Source organism: Athene cunicularia (genome assembly GCF_003259725.1).
Source record: "Athene cunicularia isolate RWA chromosome 3 unlocalized genomic scaffold, athCun1 chr3_part1, whole genome shotgun sequence".
Lineage (NCBI taxonomy): Eukaryota > Metazoa > Chordata > Aves > Strigiformes > Strigidae > Athene > Athene cunicularia.
The window spans coordinates 76,437,144-76,452,938 of NW_020799097.1; the positions used below are offsets into that span (position 1 = coordinate 76,437,144).

The 15,795-nt window shown below is 36.4% G+C and overlaps 1 protein-coding gene across 2 annotated transcripts in view; it reads right to left on the bottom strand.

Annotated features, from left to right (window-relative positions):
* PDE10A (phosphodiesterase 10A) overlaps positions 1-15,795 on the bottom strand; it is a 375,046-nt gene that overhangs the window by 61,685 nt on the left and 297,566 nt on the right. For both annotated transcript variants that reach the window (XM_026846120.1, XM_026846118.1), the window contains exons 3-4: positions 12,553-12,581; positions 708-828 (exon numbers count right to left, since the gene is read on the bottom strand). In XM_026846120.1, the coding sequence (XP_026701921.1) occupies positions 708-828; positions 12,553-12,581 (150 nt within the window). The remainder of the gene's footprint in view (positions 1-707; positions 829-12,552; positions 12,582-15,795) is intronic.

Here is a 15,795-nt window from a genome sequence, read left to right on the forward strand (position 1 = left end):
ATATATATATATATATATATATATATATATATATATATATATAAAAATTATAACTATTATTCATCATTACAAAATGATGAAGTAGCAGGGACAGAAAAACCTTTCTAAGGACTGAAAACTACACTGAACAAAGCTACTGATGCTTCCTATTGAAGTCTGAGTAGATCCACTGAAGCTAAAAAGAAGTCAAATTACACTTATACTGTCATTGTGATTTTTTTGGTTTTATTTTTTTTAACGTTTGATCACATATAGTATTGTCTTACCACAAAAGGTGCTTACATCAGATAGAAAAATATGGTTAAACTGAATGTAATTTGAGATTATGCAAAAGACATGCCCTCTTTCAGTAACATCTGAGTATTGTTTCAAAAGTTCCAGCATGAAGTGATACTACTGGTAGATTTTTATTTTTTTTTTACTTTCAATATTGACATTGCAACACCATCAGAACCAGAATAGTCTATTCTTTGGTTCATTTAACAGGGGACTCTAATTTTGCAATTGGATACACAACTCTCTGCAATGATAAAATTCACTTAAGTGCAGCCAGGGATTCACTGAGGGACAGAAGGCAAAGTTCATACTGAGACAACATCCAAAGAAAACAGTTATCCCCCAATACCTGTTTTAAGCATGCCACATAAGAAATGTGCTGTCCACTGAGGCTAAGTAACAGCTCAGATACATCTGATTCTCCTTCTTACCAATTTTAATAATGCTGCTCAGTTCATACAGAAGTAGTTGGTTATCTCCTCCTGTATCCAGGCGCTGTTCTATGTAGCTGTTCAATTCGTACACTACACCTTGCATATTCGTATCCTGGTACTATGGAAGCAAAGACAAGAACATATTAGAATAACTCAGATGTACTTTTCAGGTATTAAACATAAATTTATTGAAACTAATACATTGAGATTCCAATACCGAGTCAATCGCAACTGCCCTAATCCAGCTGCTTAAAGAACTGGGTCACAACCAAGCAAGAGACATAGCACCCCACTCTGTGCTCCACTACACATTTGTTTAAAGTATACTGAGTACACCACCAAGCAATTAGTAATCACCTAAACTTGACCAACGTCACATGACAATGTCTTAAGAAGAAACTGAGAGATGTGACAATTCAACTTCTTCCTTTTAAGCTCCTAATCCACCATGAAAGGGAGCAACTAGCTGCCTTTGCCAGCATCTTCCACCTCAAATTCATGAAGCAAATGACTGAACTGTGCCAAGCACCAGAACTTTGAGGTCTCAAAAGATCTCAAGGAGCTCAACCTTTCAAAATACAGAAGCAATTAACACCAAGAGACTGACAGACAGAAATCACATGCATAAAAATCACGCTAGCCACTGTGGCCTAAGAGGCATTTTTTTCAACTGAAGATGGCAGACAAAGCCAGAAAGAAACTACAAATCAGTTAGGATATTTAGATGGGAGCAATGAGGTCCTGGTTTCTGGTACGATGAAACAGCATGACATGGCTAAAACCTCATGGGAAAAGAGACACGGCCTCCTTCAGGGGCCTGGATGCATTTGGTTATCCAGCTCCTAAATCCTGAAACCAAGTCCTGAAGGGCTGATAAAGCAGTAAACGTCCACATGTAGCATGACAGCATCATGAACAGTAAGTTCACAGAAAGCAATACTTGGCAGTAAGTAAAGATTCATTACCCTGCCCAAAACTGGTAATGTGGTAACTGAAGAGAGTAATATGGTCAATTACTGAACTCAGTGATGCAGTACGTTATGTTGTTTAAACTAAAAATTAGTTGGTGATATTTAGATGAATTAATGTTGCTTGAAAGACTAAGACTTACTCTCCTGCTCATTCACACTGTAGAGCCAAATGTAACATAGACCAGACTAATGAAAACAGTACTATGGAACATGTCATCGAAGTTCAGAGTACCACAGTTTACCCACACTCCCACATATAGGTGCACTTATGTAACTCTCCTCTATATCTCTCTAGATCTTCTCTGTCAGTAACTTTGGGAAAACCTGTATATGTGACACTTACTGATGAATTAAGCACGTAATTTATGCAATATATTCTAAGATAAAACTTTTATTCCCACTTTTACTTTCATGATTTTCTACATACAACACACTATGTCAAAATACAGAGAATACAACCATATATTTAGGATACATTTGGCTTCTTCATCTCAAAAAAAACCCCACCCCAAACTTCACCAACAAAAAACCCAAGTGCTTGCTGGATAATATCAATTTTTGATTCCTTTAAATTAAGCACATCTTAATCTTGACTTTAAAATGGTTCCCGAGAGCATACAACCTTTGCCATGACCCCTTCTTAACACATGGTGTTGTATTAATCTATTGCCCCACACAGACATATTAGAACATTTGAGATCTAGGGTGTCCAAAATGTTCTCAATGTATAACAGACTTAACACTTAATAATTCCTTCTATAAATTGATGTGATGATTATAAATTTTGACAGCAATGTAAGGTCACACTGCATACATGCATAAACTGCTCTAAGTCTTGAGTTTACAATACAGCATGCCATTACCATTATTAGCCCCGTATGGCAGCTGGCAAGCTTCCACTTACTGTCCTCTGTTGTATCCAGTATTTACTACCGTATGATTTTTCAAAAGGAGAAAATAATAGCATAGTTTCATGAAAATGGAATTTTTATACTTAGGATATTGCCAAAAGTAACCATATAACAGAAAAAATGATGAACCAGAGTTTGTATTATTCATATGTGTAAGCCATATCTGCAAAAGTATGCCACTTATCGTAAAGCGATAATAGCTAATCAAGCACACATGCACAAAGACTTTACCATGTGGAAAAATGCCTTCTCAGAACTTGGAAATTAATACATATCTCTTTGTCTGCGATGCACAGTTAGGATTTAAATCAAATCTTCAAAGGTTAAAGCTAATACATTAAGAGAAAGCATCATCAAAATGAGCCTACTGGCATTAATAGCCATGGCAGAATAACAACTTTCCCCATAATCAAGAAGTAGTTCTGCGTGCATAGTAATTACATAATAAGCTACATGCCCTTTATCCTCACCTCTGCAACACATGCTTGCAAACATATTGTAAGCAGGGCAAATCATTGCATGCATCCATGTTACTAAAATGATGGTAGCAGCGTAATACATACAGCTGTAATACAGCAGACTTCTATTACTGACAATCTGTGGATCCACAACTGGCCCGATGAATAGAGTTTGTCCAGATTCACAATTAAATAATTCTATGACTTACATCAATTGCCAGCAAAGAATTACTCTGTCGTGCTGTAAAATGGTTTTATTTTTATTACAGTGGAGTGAAAGAGGTTTATTTATTTGGTTCTAGGCATTTTATATTGGATAACCACAATTATGTTTGGTTGAAAAACCACAATATTCTTTATGAAACCCTCCATTTAAACACTGTATAAGTCATCAGCAAACCTTGGTACAAGCACTATCCAATGCAGTTGCTAACACAGACCTGCTCATTCCTAAACTTACTTTAGGAAAGCAATTACTCAAAAAAATACAACACACTTGGTGAAAAAAAGAGTATTTCTTTGTGATCACATATAGTGTAAGTACTGTTCCTTAATTTGTTATTGTAGTTCAGCTTGAATTTAAACATTAATAAACAATTCCTTTTACTTAATTCATTCTTCCCATTGCTGATTTCCTTCTATTTAAGATTCAACATCTACAAGTAATTTGGCATATTTACTGTAAAATTCTGAATTTCAGTAACATTACACTAAAATCATTCAAGTGGACTAAAAACTGGTTTAGCACTATCATACCATGACCACACTGGCATCATATTTCTAGTAGCTGCACACATTATAATGCTACGAAAAATAACTAGCAATTAAGAAGGGAAATCCTGCTATATATATATATTCATATCCACATTTATAAATATGTAAGAAGGAATTCTGCAGGATTTATATAAAAGTATTTCTATGGTTGTTTGTCTTTAGAGTATTGTGGTGCAATAGAACACAGCAACCCGTGACAGGTGATTTAAGAATAGTGTTGTGACTTAGAACTAAACAAAGCAGATGAGAATCACAAACATTTTATTCCAAGAAAGGAGATAGAGAAATATCATAGAGTGAGATTAATTTTAAGCATTCATTCTGAACAATTCAGACACTAAAAAAATATGTTCAAGGACATAATAGCTAAAGTAAATTTTATGTATGACAAACTGAAATGAAGATTAATTTCCAAGTTTTCATGCTTAGAGGGTAGCTGTGCCAGGGGCATTTTATACTCCTGCAGAAAAGAAAAAGCCCTCTGCTGCAACAAAAAAACCTTCATTAATACATCACTGGGTCAATAAGTGCCAGCATAATCCAGAAGCTGATCTGTTTTCTCTGTTACTTCTTAAAGTGGCTTCTGAATAGCAATGAGAAGAGCAAGTTCCTACATAATACTTACTCCATACTACAGAGCTCTTTCTCCACAGCAACAATTGCCTGGTTCTGCAACAGAAACACGTTCTTTTACAGACATCATAGTGTATGACATTACTGCAGGCTAGGAGGAGTTAGAATAAACAAACAGCCTAAATTCCACATGATGTGGAGAGGGATGGCCAAAGGTACTTTGGGGATGCAGAACTTCATTGGATGAGGAGAAAAAAAAAAAACAAACAAACAAACTGTGAAAGCCACAAAACATGGGGGAAGTGGCCACATCCACAGATTGGTCTTGATGTTGCTTATTTTTCATCTGTAATTTAGGCCTCTTAGGCTGGTTTCAGAGGATGTCAGAGAGAACCACAAGACAGAGCTCTTTGCCAACCAATGCAAGCGGCCTCTAGGCAACCACAGGGCTACCAGTGCCAGAGCAGTACTGCCTGCTGGGAGGTGACTCTGAAGTCCTATCTCCTTAGAGGCTCAACATGGAAGAACAGCACAGATGTTTTGCCCAAGAAAAAGGAGAAGGTACCGACCTGTCATATCAGTATGTCTCAGAAACAGACTTTTGGGAAACCAACATCCACTTCTTCTAGCAAGCCTCAAGCATGTTCTTAAAAATTTTCAAGGCTTCCCCACCCTTTCAATTATTATCAGACTAAAATGTTAGAGAAGCCCTGGGAAAGCAGTGTGGATCTTCATAATCAGTGCTTCAGGTTCAGCCACCAGAGCCATTCCAGGCTTCCCTTATTTTGTTTGCTGTGCAAGAAGAGCAGGGAGATGAGGGGCAATGCCTGACTCTGACCATTGTGCGGGCTGCCTGGACAGAGTGCAATATGGACATCAGCAGTGCCGAGCAAACTAATGTTATATATGTGGTGTCCAGTGCCACCCTATCCATTTGCAAGGCACTCTAGAGGTGTTAGAGGGGCGACACCACTGAAAGGTGTAGGCTATTCTGTCCCAGGACACTTGAAACTGGGGCCATAAATGTAATCTAAGACATGTAAGCAGGCAAAAAAACAAAAGGACAAAAAAAGAGCCTCAAAAAACTAAGGACAAAAAAAGCTTTGTGAGATCAAAATTATATTCTTAAAAAAAAAAACCAAAACAACAAAGTCACCCCACCAAAACCAGCAATTCAGGTAAGCAGGTAAAAAACAATTCTTGGACCAGGATTTGGACCCATTGGGACAAACAGAGGCTCTTTTAAGGCATCACAGCTGTTGAAGGGTAATAAATCACTAAGCACAAAGGATGTACATAGGCCAAGGAGTCTGTATATAGACAAAGGAGTTTAAAAGACCTATTCTCTCTTTGGTTACATGAGGTAGTGTTCCAGATTACCAGCTAATACTTCATCAAACCACTTAAATTAATCTGCCAATGACAGCATCAAGACTTGCAGATAATGAATCCAAGTGATTCTGCGTAGCACTTTATACAAAACAATGTCCTTAAGCAGGGACTGGATTTCACCACAAACACCTCTAAGTCATGAGATCTGGAATGTGACAACAAGCTGTACCCAAACTTCTTCAGTCTTTAAAACTGACTGCTACTCTTCTCTATGAAGCATACTCCAGTACATAAGCAGCTGCTAAAGCCAAACCAACCAAAACCTCCTCATAAACTTCCAGCCAACACAAGTTTTCTTTTCTATAAAACCACAGTCTTGTCAGCAAGAGTCATCAGGGAATGAATTTAAAGATGAACTCAAAGAAAAGCTTCAAATTTTAAAAAAGTGCCCTTGTTTGCAGCCTTAATGGTCTGAACATTTGATCCATATTTGATTGAGATGTCAGTCTAACCTATTTCAGGCTAGGTATGCTCATACTGAACCAGAAGTGTAAAAAGATTGATCTTACATATATAAGTTTTCAATGCCATTGATACCTGCTTTATAAGATAAGAATTCCCAACAGTAACGTTTTTGTACTTCTTAAAAACAAGCACTAGAGTCACAAATAAATAAACAAACAAACTAAACTGATGCCTTTTGTTGAAACAGATCAGCTTTTCCTTTCTTTCAAGTAGCATTATGAAAAAAAACAGAGCCACAGCTACTTCCTCGATTTAAGTGACTTCTCTGTGTAATTTTCCAGTTGCCTCCATAACTTACCTTCTGGGAAGATCATCAATACTCAATTGCTGTATCTTTTTTAAAAGCAATACTTTATGTCCTTTAAGAATTCTGTGACCATTACTTGATTTGCCACGTAATAAGCAAATTTTAAACTGAAGTATATAGTCTTGCCTCTTTCTGGTCTTTTTTTTTTCTCCCCCCTCAAAGGAGAGAAACATTGCTGACCAAGTCCAGTCCCTTTGCAGCAAGGGCAGCCTTTTAAGAGACGTCTTGGTTAAAATTACTTCATTCCATGTGTCACTACACTTTACCGTAATGAGTATTCAGATACCTAATTTAGAGACAGAAAAGGCCAGACCTGTAAGCATCACAATAGTCTCCTACTTCCTCAAATGCAAGAAATGACTGTATTTTAGTCATAGTAATGTTACTGCATTTCTGCTGACCAAAGGCTATAAAGAAAGAAATGCTTGTAGAAAAAAAAAAAAAAAGCCAAAATATTTAATTAAACCAATAATAAGACTGGGAAACGAACACAAACTTTTATTCAGGTCATTTTTATGTGTACATAAATTAGATTGTGTACATGTTTGATATGTATGTTTATGTGTACTGCTACCTCCTCTAGGCCTGGTACTTTCACTATTTTGCACTGTAGAGCTGCACTGATGACTCGTTCACATCTTGCATAGAAACTGGTCTTTCTCATTTTGGGGCACAGATAACAAAGAGAGAACTGTGTCCTAATAACAGTGAAAACATATCTAATCACACCACAAAAAAAAAAAAAAACAAGACGGGAATAAAACTGTTTGCTTGCTTCAGGGCGGAAATGCTGAACCAAAGGATGTCAGATCCTCAGACTGAAAAGTAAGGAGAATACCTAAGCAAGCATATAGTGCAGAGCTGGCTTTCAGAGGAGCTGTAAGCTTGGAGAAAAAGCTCAGGAAAGTCTCTTTGCTCCAAAAAATCAGAAGAGGTAACCAGGGTTGGCTGGAATAGCAAGTTTTGTTTAAACTTGGACACTGGAAAGCAAGAGGCTATAAAGAGCAGACATAGCTGAGGTGATTAATTTTAATGCTTGTACATAGCCTCAGAGGAAACTGCTTATACACGTATTTGTCTGACGTCTATTCTTCTTGTTTTGTCTGGAGAGGACATGGGTTAGAACTTGTTCAGTAAATAAAGTTTAGCATTGGGGCACCATGTACAGGTATTTATGAATTGTTTGTTGGCACATCAAACACTGTTCATGACAACAGCAAAGAAGAGAAAATATGAGATGACATTTGGCAGGACAGCCCCTATGATTTCTAAAGATGCAAACCAGCTCTCACTCTGCACAGAAAGAGTTCACTAATTCTGAAGGACGTTCATTTCCCAGCACATTTATGTCGTTGACTTCCAAGCCTTGGAAAGACAGTGAATACCTTCCCTAGAGCTTCCTGCTTTCAACTGGCATCCAATTTTAATCTTTCCATCAGCTCCTTCCCTGTTATCAACTGGCAACACCACAATAAATTGCTTCACTAGTAATAGGAAAAAGACATAATAAAAAGCAAAGGCTTGGCTTACAAGAAAATAACATTATGATTACACAGAAGTAACTATATAAGCTGTTATTAACTGTAAGGCTCATCAAACTGCATCAATATCTCAATTATGTCACCTCTCCAGATTATATAATAAAACAGCATAATGAGCTTCATTTTAACTTGACAAGGCTGAATACTGCTCCTCTTTTTAAAAAGCTTTTTATAAAAACACATTCCCTCCTAATACTTGACTTGCAAACACTCTAAAGACATCATGTACAAAATTAAAAATAAACTTCCTCGTTTTCCTACCACCGTTGCTTATCACTACCACAGTAACCACAAGATTTTCTTTATAAAGAAATCAGCTTATACAAGCATCTTCTTCTCGTGACAATGGGTGCAATGCCATTTGCATTACTTCTAAAGGCTAAATATATATGTTTGTTCTAGTTTCCCTAACTTTTTGATTAATCCGTCGCAGTCTTCAGTTCTGGGACTGTGTGAAAACATTTAAATCCCATCTTTATTAAGAAAATACTACAAAGACTGAGCTTGCTTTGCCAACGTGTCATAAAAAGCCCAAACTTTTATCATCAGTTGCACAGGGAAGATACATGCAATTACTGCAATTATTTACTGAAAACACACTTGCTAATTCTGTTACTGTCAGTGACATACTGTGCTGGGTGCTAGCTGGTGCCAAGGTAGCTGCTAAAAGCTCCAAGTCCAAAAAGGGGAAAGGATTAAAGTATTATTCCTGTTTCTAAGAATAAAGTACTGTAAATGAGCTAGTCACTTGCTAGGTAATAATTTTCTGGTGTTTACATGGTAAACTTCTGCAAAGTGGATTGCTGTTGGCATCACGGGAGTTTAAAAAGCAAAGGTACTTGCCAAAAGTCAGCTTCACTGGAAGTATTGTTCATGTAAACATGGAATGGGAAGTCATTAAGCAAAATGAATAACAGCTAGTTTTGCTGTGATCATATCAGGAACATCAGGCATTTTCGTTTAAACTTCAGAATCTGAGGTACAAAAGAGCACACAGTGATCATGGGGAACTTAACAGCACGTAGAACAAAATCCTGGCTATAGTTCATGTAGGAATGGGGTTATTTTTGCCAACTGAAAAGAATAACATGTCTCCAATACACCCTGTTTTCACTAATACTGTCAAAGAAATGTATCTTTAGATATACATGAATACATATGTGCTTAATGCTCAAACTCACACTCCTCTATTTTTGTTTCTGTTGCACATAAAACAAGCAAAAGCAAAGTATAAATTCAGGTTAAGCTTTCTTCATCAAAACAGTTCAATAGTTGGTTTTCTTTCTTAAATCCCTCTGCCCAGAAAACCACTTGTGTAGCTAGGATGGATGGGATCAGCCAACACACAGCTGCACACTAAGTAAGCAGAAGAAACTCAGCATTTCCAAGGATGTTCCTAATACTACGTCATGTGAAAAGGAGATTCTGTCCCCAGTTACATATATTTCATAAATACTGGAATGTAGCATGCAGTAAAAAGTTCACAGGTTCACTGCTTGGTCACAGATGCTCATTAAATATTTTGTAACCGGAGTTGGGTTTATGCCAATCACAGTCTACAGGCATTGGGAAATCTCTCCCCCACACACTTTTTCCCCCCACCTGTCAGTTACTATGTCAGGCCAAACTAGGGTATCTTTACCTGTAACTTCTGAACACCAAAATATTGGTGAAATTGCCTTCAGTAGGCTAGACTTTAAAATAAATTTTGAAAAGCTTCTATGCTACAAATATCACAATTTAAAATATGTGGAAGGTTTCTCCTACTCTCTTCTTGTTTCAAAAACATGCAATGTAATGCTGACAGCCATGATTGCTACTTTATTTTCATTTTTTTTACCAAGCTGCTAAAAATGGCAAAAGATTAAAAATGCAGTTCCTATACAACAGCATTTTTCAGAACTTCCTCAGTTTTCAAAGTGTGAAACTGCAACACAAACCCTTGAAAGTATTTCCTTGCAATAATTCAAGTAAAAGATTTTTTTTTTCCCCCAAAAATCTGGACACCATTCATACCACTGCATTTTGCTGATAAAAAGAAAAAAAAAGGCAAATGAATGACAAGTTTAGTATTTAGAGTCCCTAGAACAACCCTATGATCTTGTATGTTTATAAAGAGAAAAGGTGAGGCTTTTACGGGGAGAAAGGGGTTAAATAAATTTAACAAAAAATATCCTCCCTCAATTTAGTTCTGTTGTCCTGTGTAAGAACAACAGAAAAGGAGGCTATTGGAGCAACTAATGTCAGAGCATATGAATATGAATATTTTAATGTTTTCACTCTGCCCAACACTGAAAGATTAAAAAAAAAAAAATCCAGCAGTGAGCAAAACATTTTTTCAGCATACTTCTACCTTGGTTCCTAACTAATATTTTAAACCAGTCTGTGATTTATTTCTGCAATAAATTTCCTTTCACTAACTTTTATTTTTGCTTCCCTATAAAAGCATCTTTTTGCAGACATTTTCAGGAATTAAAATCGTAACACTTAATGAGTAAAATTCAGTTCTTCAGTCAGCATGAATATTCTTTTTGTCTGAAAAACATTACTCACGTGCAGAACTTTCCCATTTAAATTCTAATTTATGTTCAGATTTTAATTAAACCCGCAGCTGTTTGAGCTGGTTCTGAAGAAAGAAGATGTATTACAATGGTCTACATGATTATATATGGCATTATTCAAAAAAATTATAAACTAAGAAACATGTTCATTTCTAGTATGATGCATTACTGAGTGCCCTCAAGTACTGTACTTTAAAAAAAAAGAAGTAGCGTAACACGGTATACACACCAAGTGTACAAACAAGAGGGAATATGTCTACTTAAGAACATCTGAGGTATCATCTGTAGGCCACTGACTCCAGAAGTTGAAGTGACAAACCATCCATCTTTGGCAAAACTCTGAATCACTATATGTGACTTCAAGGGGCTGAGATGGCTGAGACTTGTGCGTCTGAGAGACAGAGGTGTTGACTGGCAGGGCAGACTCAGGCGGTTCTGGGGTTCCAGAGCTTGCTTTTGTTGCCTTGAAGAGCTCAAATATGGTAACCTAGATATGTTTCATAACTCCATTTTCCAGAGTTTTAGATAAAATGTGAATCTATTTACCAAATTGCTGACAGTTAAAAGGAACTTTCTTCCACAGAAATAATTATGGCTTTCAAGATTTTTAGGCAGATCTTCAATTATTTTGAAATCAAAACAATATATACAAATATACTAATAACAATAATCTTCAGTTGCAATGATAGGTATTTACTCAACTGCCATAATGGCTCAATACTAAGGGGTGACCAAAATATGTGTTCTAAATTAATAAATTACTAAAACATGTTGATTTTTACCTGAATTCTCAATACCCTTATATATCCATAGCACATCACGTATATGGAGAACTTCTGCTTGAATAAACATGCTTGAATAAACTCATTCTAGTCATCATTTAATCTATTTTTCATGGTCTTATAAGAGGTGAACTTCAGTTCCTCCTTATGTCAGCCTTCTGCTTTCAGGGTTACCAAACCAAGGTTTCCACTGTTAGCCTGTTTCCATTCCTTCCATGCCCTAGTGTTTTCCATGACTTCCACTGAGTAAGGCCACCCAGACAGATTTTACAGTCTTTCAACCAGCCTTATTTTTAATATGTGTCTGACACTACTGTATTTCTCCTGGGAATATGAAATTGTTTATTCAAGACATTCAAGAGGAAGAGCAAAACTGATTCCTGACTCCACCTCAGAAAGCTGTAAGCAGCTCACTCATCTTACACAAAATAACATTTGGGTTCATCAGGCTGACTGGACACATCTGAGGGCGACAGACTGACCCGTACTGATCTTTTGTCATTTCCAGCAAAGGCACTAGTTTCTAACAGATCCCCCTAACTATGTATTCTGCAGGACACAGTGTCAATCAAACGTAAAGCTAGAGTTGAGAATTTATTACTGAATAAGTTATTTAAGACTTTACGCTATATTTCATAGAGTACCCAGCAATATATTTCAAATTAAAGATTTTAGCTCATCTGTACTACAGCACATCTCAAAGGGAGTTACTAGATAGGGCACATTCCTTCCCATTCTTCCTCTTATGCTCTCCATCTCTTGAGGCAGTAACACTGATTAAATAGTCTCCTGTTATGCATGTGCTGAAAGTCCCATGATTTTCCTGTTTTCCGTGAAGTACCTTTTTAAAACTAGATCATGAAAATAGCACTGTGAGGACTCTAAATTTGCTGACACAAAACACCCTTTAATTTATTTACAGCCAATCAAGTGTTCTTAATATTTATTTTCCTTATTAACTGTTCTCCAGTCAGTCAGTACACCATTTTGTTTTCTCTGGAGATCCACTATGTCCATGGAATAGAGACTGCACAAATATCATCTCAAGTGAACAGCAGGCCTCAGAGAACACACTAATTTTTAGAATGGATGGAGAGTAGCACTTACCCTGCTGACTTCTTTAGGAGTCGATTCATCTAAGAGGAAACAAAACAAACAATTAGGCATTCAGGGAAGTTTCTAGACTGAATGAACAAGATACCACACTTCAAACAATTTTTGCACTGTTGCTCAAACCTTGTAACATGGTTCAATAAAGTAATTGAAATATCCTGAGACTGGTAAGCATTTGCAATCTTTTACATTTCTAAGTCTAAAAATTAATTAAAATTAGGATAAATTATTGAAGAATTCTGTCCTGCTTAACAAGAATAAAAAATTTCCTATATTTCATCGGTCAATTCACAGGCCAGCTAAACCGATAAATCCTACATCCTTCTCCTACATTTTTATTCCAGTTCAGGAAGAAAATTGTTAGTATTGCACAGTCTGAGAAGTAAAGGCCCTTTGCAACCATGCCACCAATGTCCTACACATACAAGCAAGTTAGTGAGCAGATTTAGGCTTTCTGTTATGAAGGTCAAAGATGCTATTCCTCTTGACTACTTTGGATGTGGAAAAAAAGCCTTGCGACCATAAGACTACAAGAATATCACTAATGTGATCTGGCATAACATGTTAAAAGTGCATAGAGGACAAGGTGTTTTTATATATATATACACACACACACACACACACGTTTATACATAAATATGTATATATATACACATAATATTTTGTGCTTTCAAATTCAAGCACTCTCATGCATTTTTCGTAACTTAAATATGCAAAAATAGACACAGGTACAATACCAGAGAACTAGCTAAAACGTTAAGTTTTATTTGTGAAAACAAAGGGAAAGCAGTTATACAGCAAGAGTGCATCTGCCACAGGAAATATTTCCAACTTCCAGTTCAATCACACCAAAAGCAGCTTAACCACATCCTTACAAACCTCCAGTTGGTTAGCTGTTTCTGAAAACATCAAAGCAACTATTTGCAACCTTTTATTTCATACTAGGAATCAAATTACTATGCTTTGGAAATTAATTTAAAGTGAGCAAATAGATTTAATCTCACAGAGAAAGACCATACGGTTGTATTTGTGAATCTAAATTTACATATGTTTTGATACATCTCTATTGAGTGGGTTTTCAGGTATCTCTCAAATACAGACATAGTATCACCTAGGCTGCTTAATGGCAGATACATTACATTTTCTCCAAAATCATCCCCAGGTAAAGAAGGGATCTCAAGGTGCCCTTTGAGAAGGGCACATTTACAAGTATTTCAATGTTATCACCAGCAAAGGCTCTTCATGTCTTGCCATTTAAGATGAATTTTTAAACAATAAAGCGAGAAAAAAATATTTTCTAGAAAACAAATTCAAGACCAAATTTCCAGTGAAAGAACCCTCTATAATTATAGAAATTTTCCTCAAAATCGAGTGATATCAAGTAAAATAATGCCTTTCACAACTATGAGTGAATATTAGTCTTCTCTTACCCCCAATCAAATGATATACCGGTAATTTACACATGCAAAACATGGACATAAACTTAATTGAGTTATTTAAAATAGTCTGTGTTAGTAATGCAATGTGTAACACATACTCTGCAATGTTCAGTGATGTTATCTTCCTTGACCACATGAATCTATATACCTGTTACAAGAACAGCCAAAGCTACACTCAGAATCCATCTCCCCTACTACCAGATTTCTGACAGTGAGCAACAGATGTGAAAAACAGAAAACTGAGTGATGACATAATAACGCTTTCCCTGGAGTACACTCTGTTTTCAGTAACCAATGGATCAAACACTTCTTGAATCAGTGGTGATATTTTTCTGTTTAAAAGACTAGGAAGGGGTTTTCTTCCTCACACTTTCAGGAGGTAGGAGAGGTGTTAGATTTTGGTTGGTTGGATTTTGAAACCTGAGCCACCATCCGTCAGCATTCATAACATTCTCTGAGTTACACGCTTTAAATACATATTATGAGAAAAATTCTCTCTCTTATTTTGAATCTCCACATCACAAATTTAATTTGATTCATTACCTATGGTACCTGTGATTCTACAAATCTCTCAAACAAACCCTTCTCCGCTTCACACCCCATCAAAACCTCTCCTGGCTTGAGAGATCTGGTCTGGTTTGCCGCTGATGCCAAACAAGTCACTCGGCACTGCGGGGTACTCTCATCGCTCCTGTCTCCTCTATCCCCCTGCCTCCTGCCAGGATGGGAAGTCCAGAACTACAGGCAATACTGCAGCTGCTCAGGAAAACACAACAGGGACTTAGAGAATGACATGATTTAGGGATGATTTAGAGGTCTGACTGATCTTTGAAAAGAGCAGTTCCGAACATTTTACCTGTTTCTTGATGGTTAGTAAAAACTGAGTTAATATTTTTAAACATTTATATTTTGTTATAATGGTATGTCTCTCCAGAGCATTACAAACTAATTAAAAGCCCAATACTGCATATGTAAAATTAGAAACATCTTCCCCCATGTAAAGCAGTCAGCATTATCAGTATTAACTGTCAGCTGTTTTCTCTCTCAGCTACTCAGTACTTTCCACACTCTGAATAGCTTCATACCCTAAAAAAAATAATCTCATTTTTCAAATTACCTTCAACCCTGCATACTCTTACCCAAATTATGTATGTATATGCTGAAAAGCACAGGTAGATCATACTAGTGATCTCCCTCTACTATAACAAAAGGATTTATTGTAATATATCTATATTACTAACATCACAATCCTGTGTCTTTCACAGCACTGCGAGACATAACTGTCACTGCAATGTCCAATGATAGACTGAAGATAGATTAAACGCAACAAATCTAAAGATTACTACACAGTATAAAAGCCTACATAATCTCTATTTGGGCCACTATAAAAAAAAATTTCAAGTGCTTCAACATCAGAAGGAGCAATAACTGACTTCCTATTCTTGGAGATCCTTGTCAATGCAATTTCATAGTCTGAGCAAAATGTTATAAATGTCATCAACCCAACATGAAACTTCCCATATATAATACATAATACTGTGCTTTAATTTGTATTAATATGAGATACACAGGTGTCTCTCCTGCCTTCTGATCCATTGCTAATTCCTTTCTCTATTATAAAGGCATCATTCTTGTATTAAGAAGTTATATAAAGATAACATAGGAAGTCCCTGTGCAAGTCTGGGTCTATTTTGCTAAATACAAAATACTAAATACAGGAAAAATCCTTGGAACAGCAGCTTTTCCCACAAATTATTTTAATAGCCAAAATACAGGATTAGTTAATATATGAAAGTAA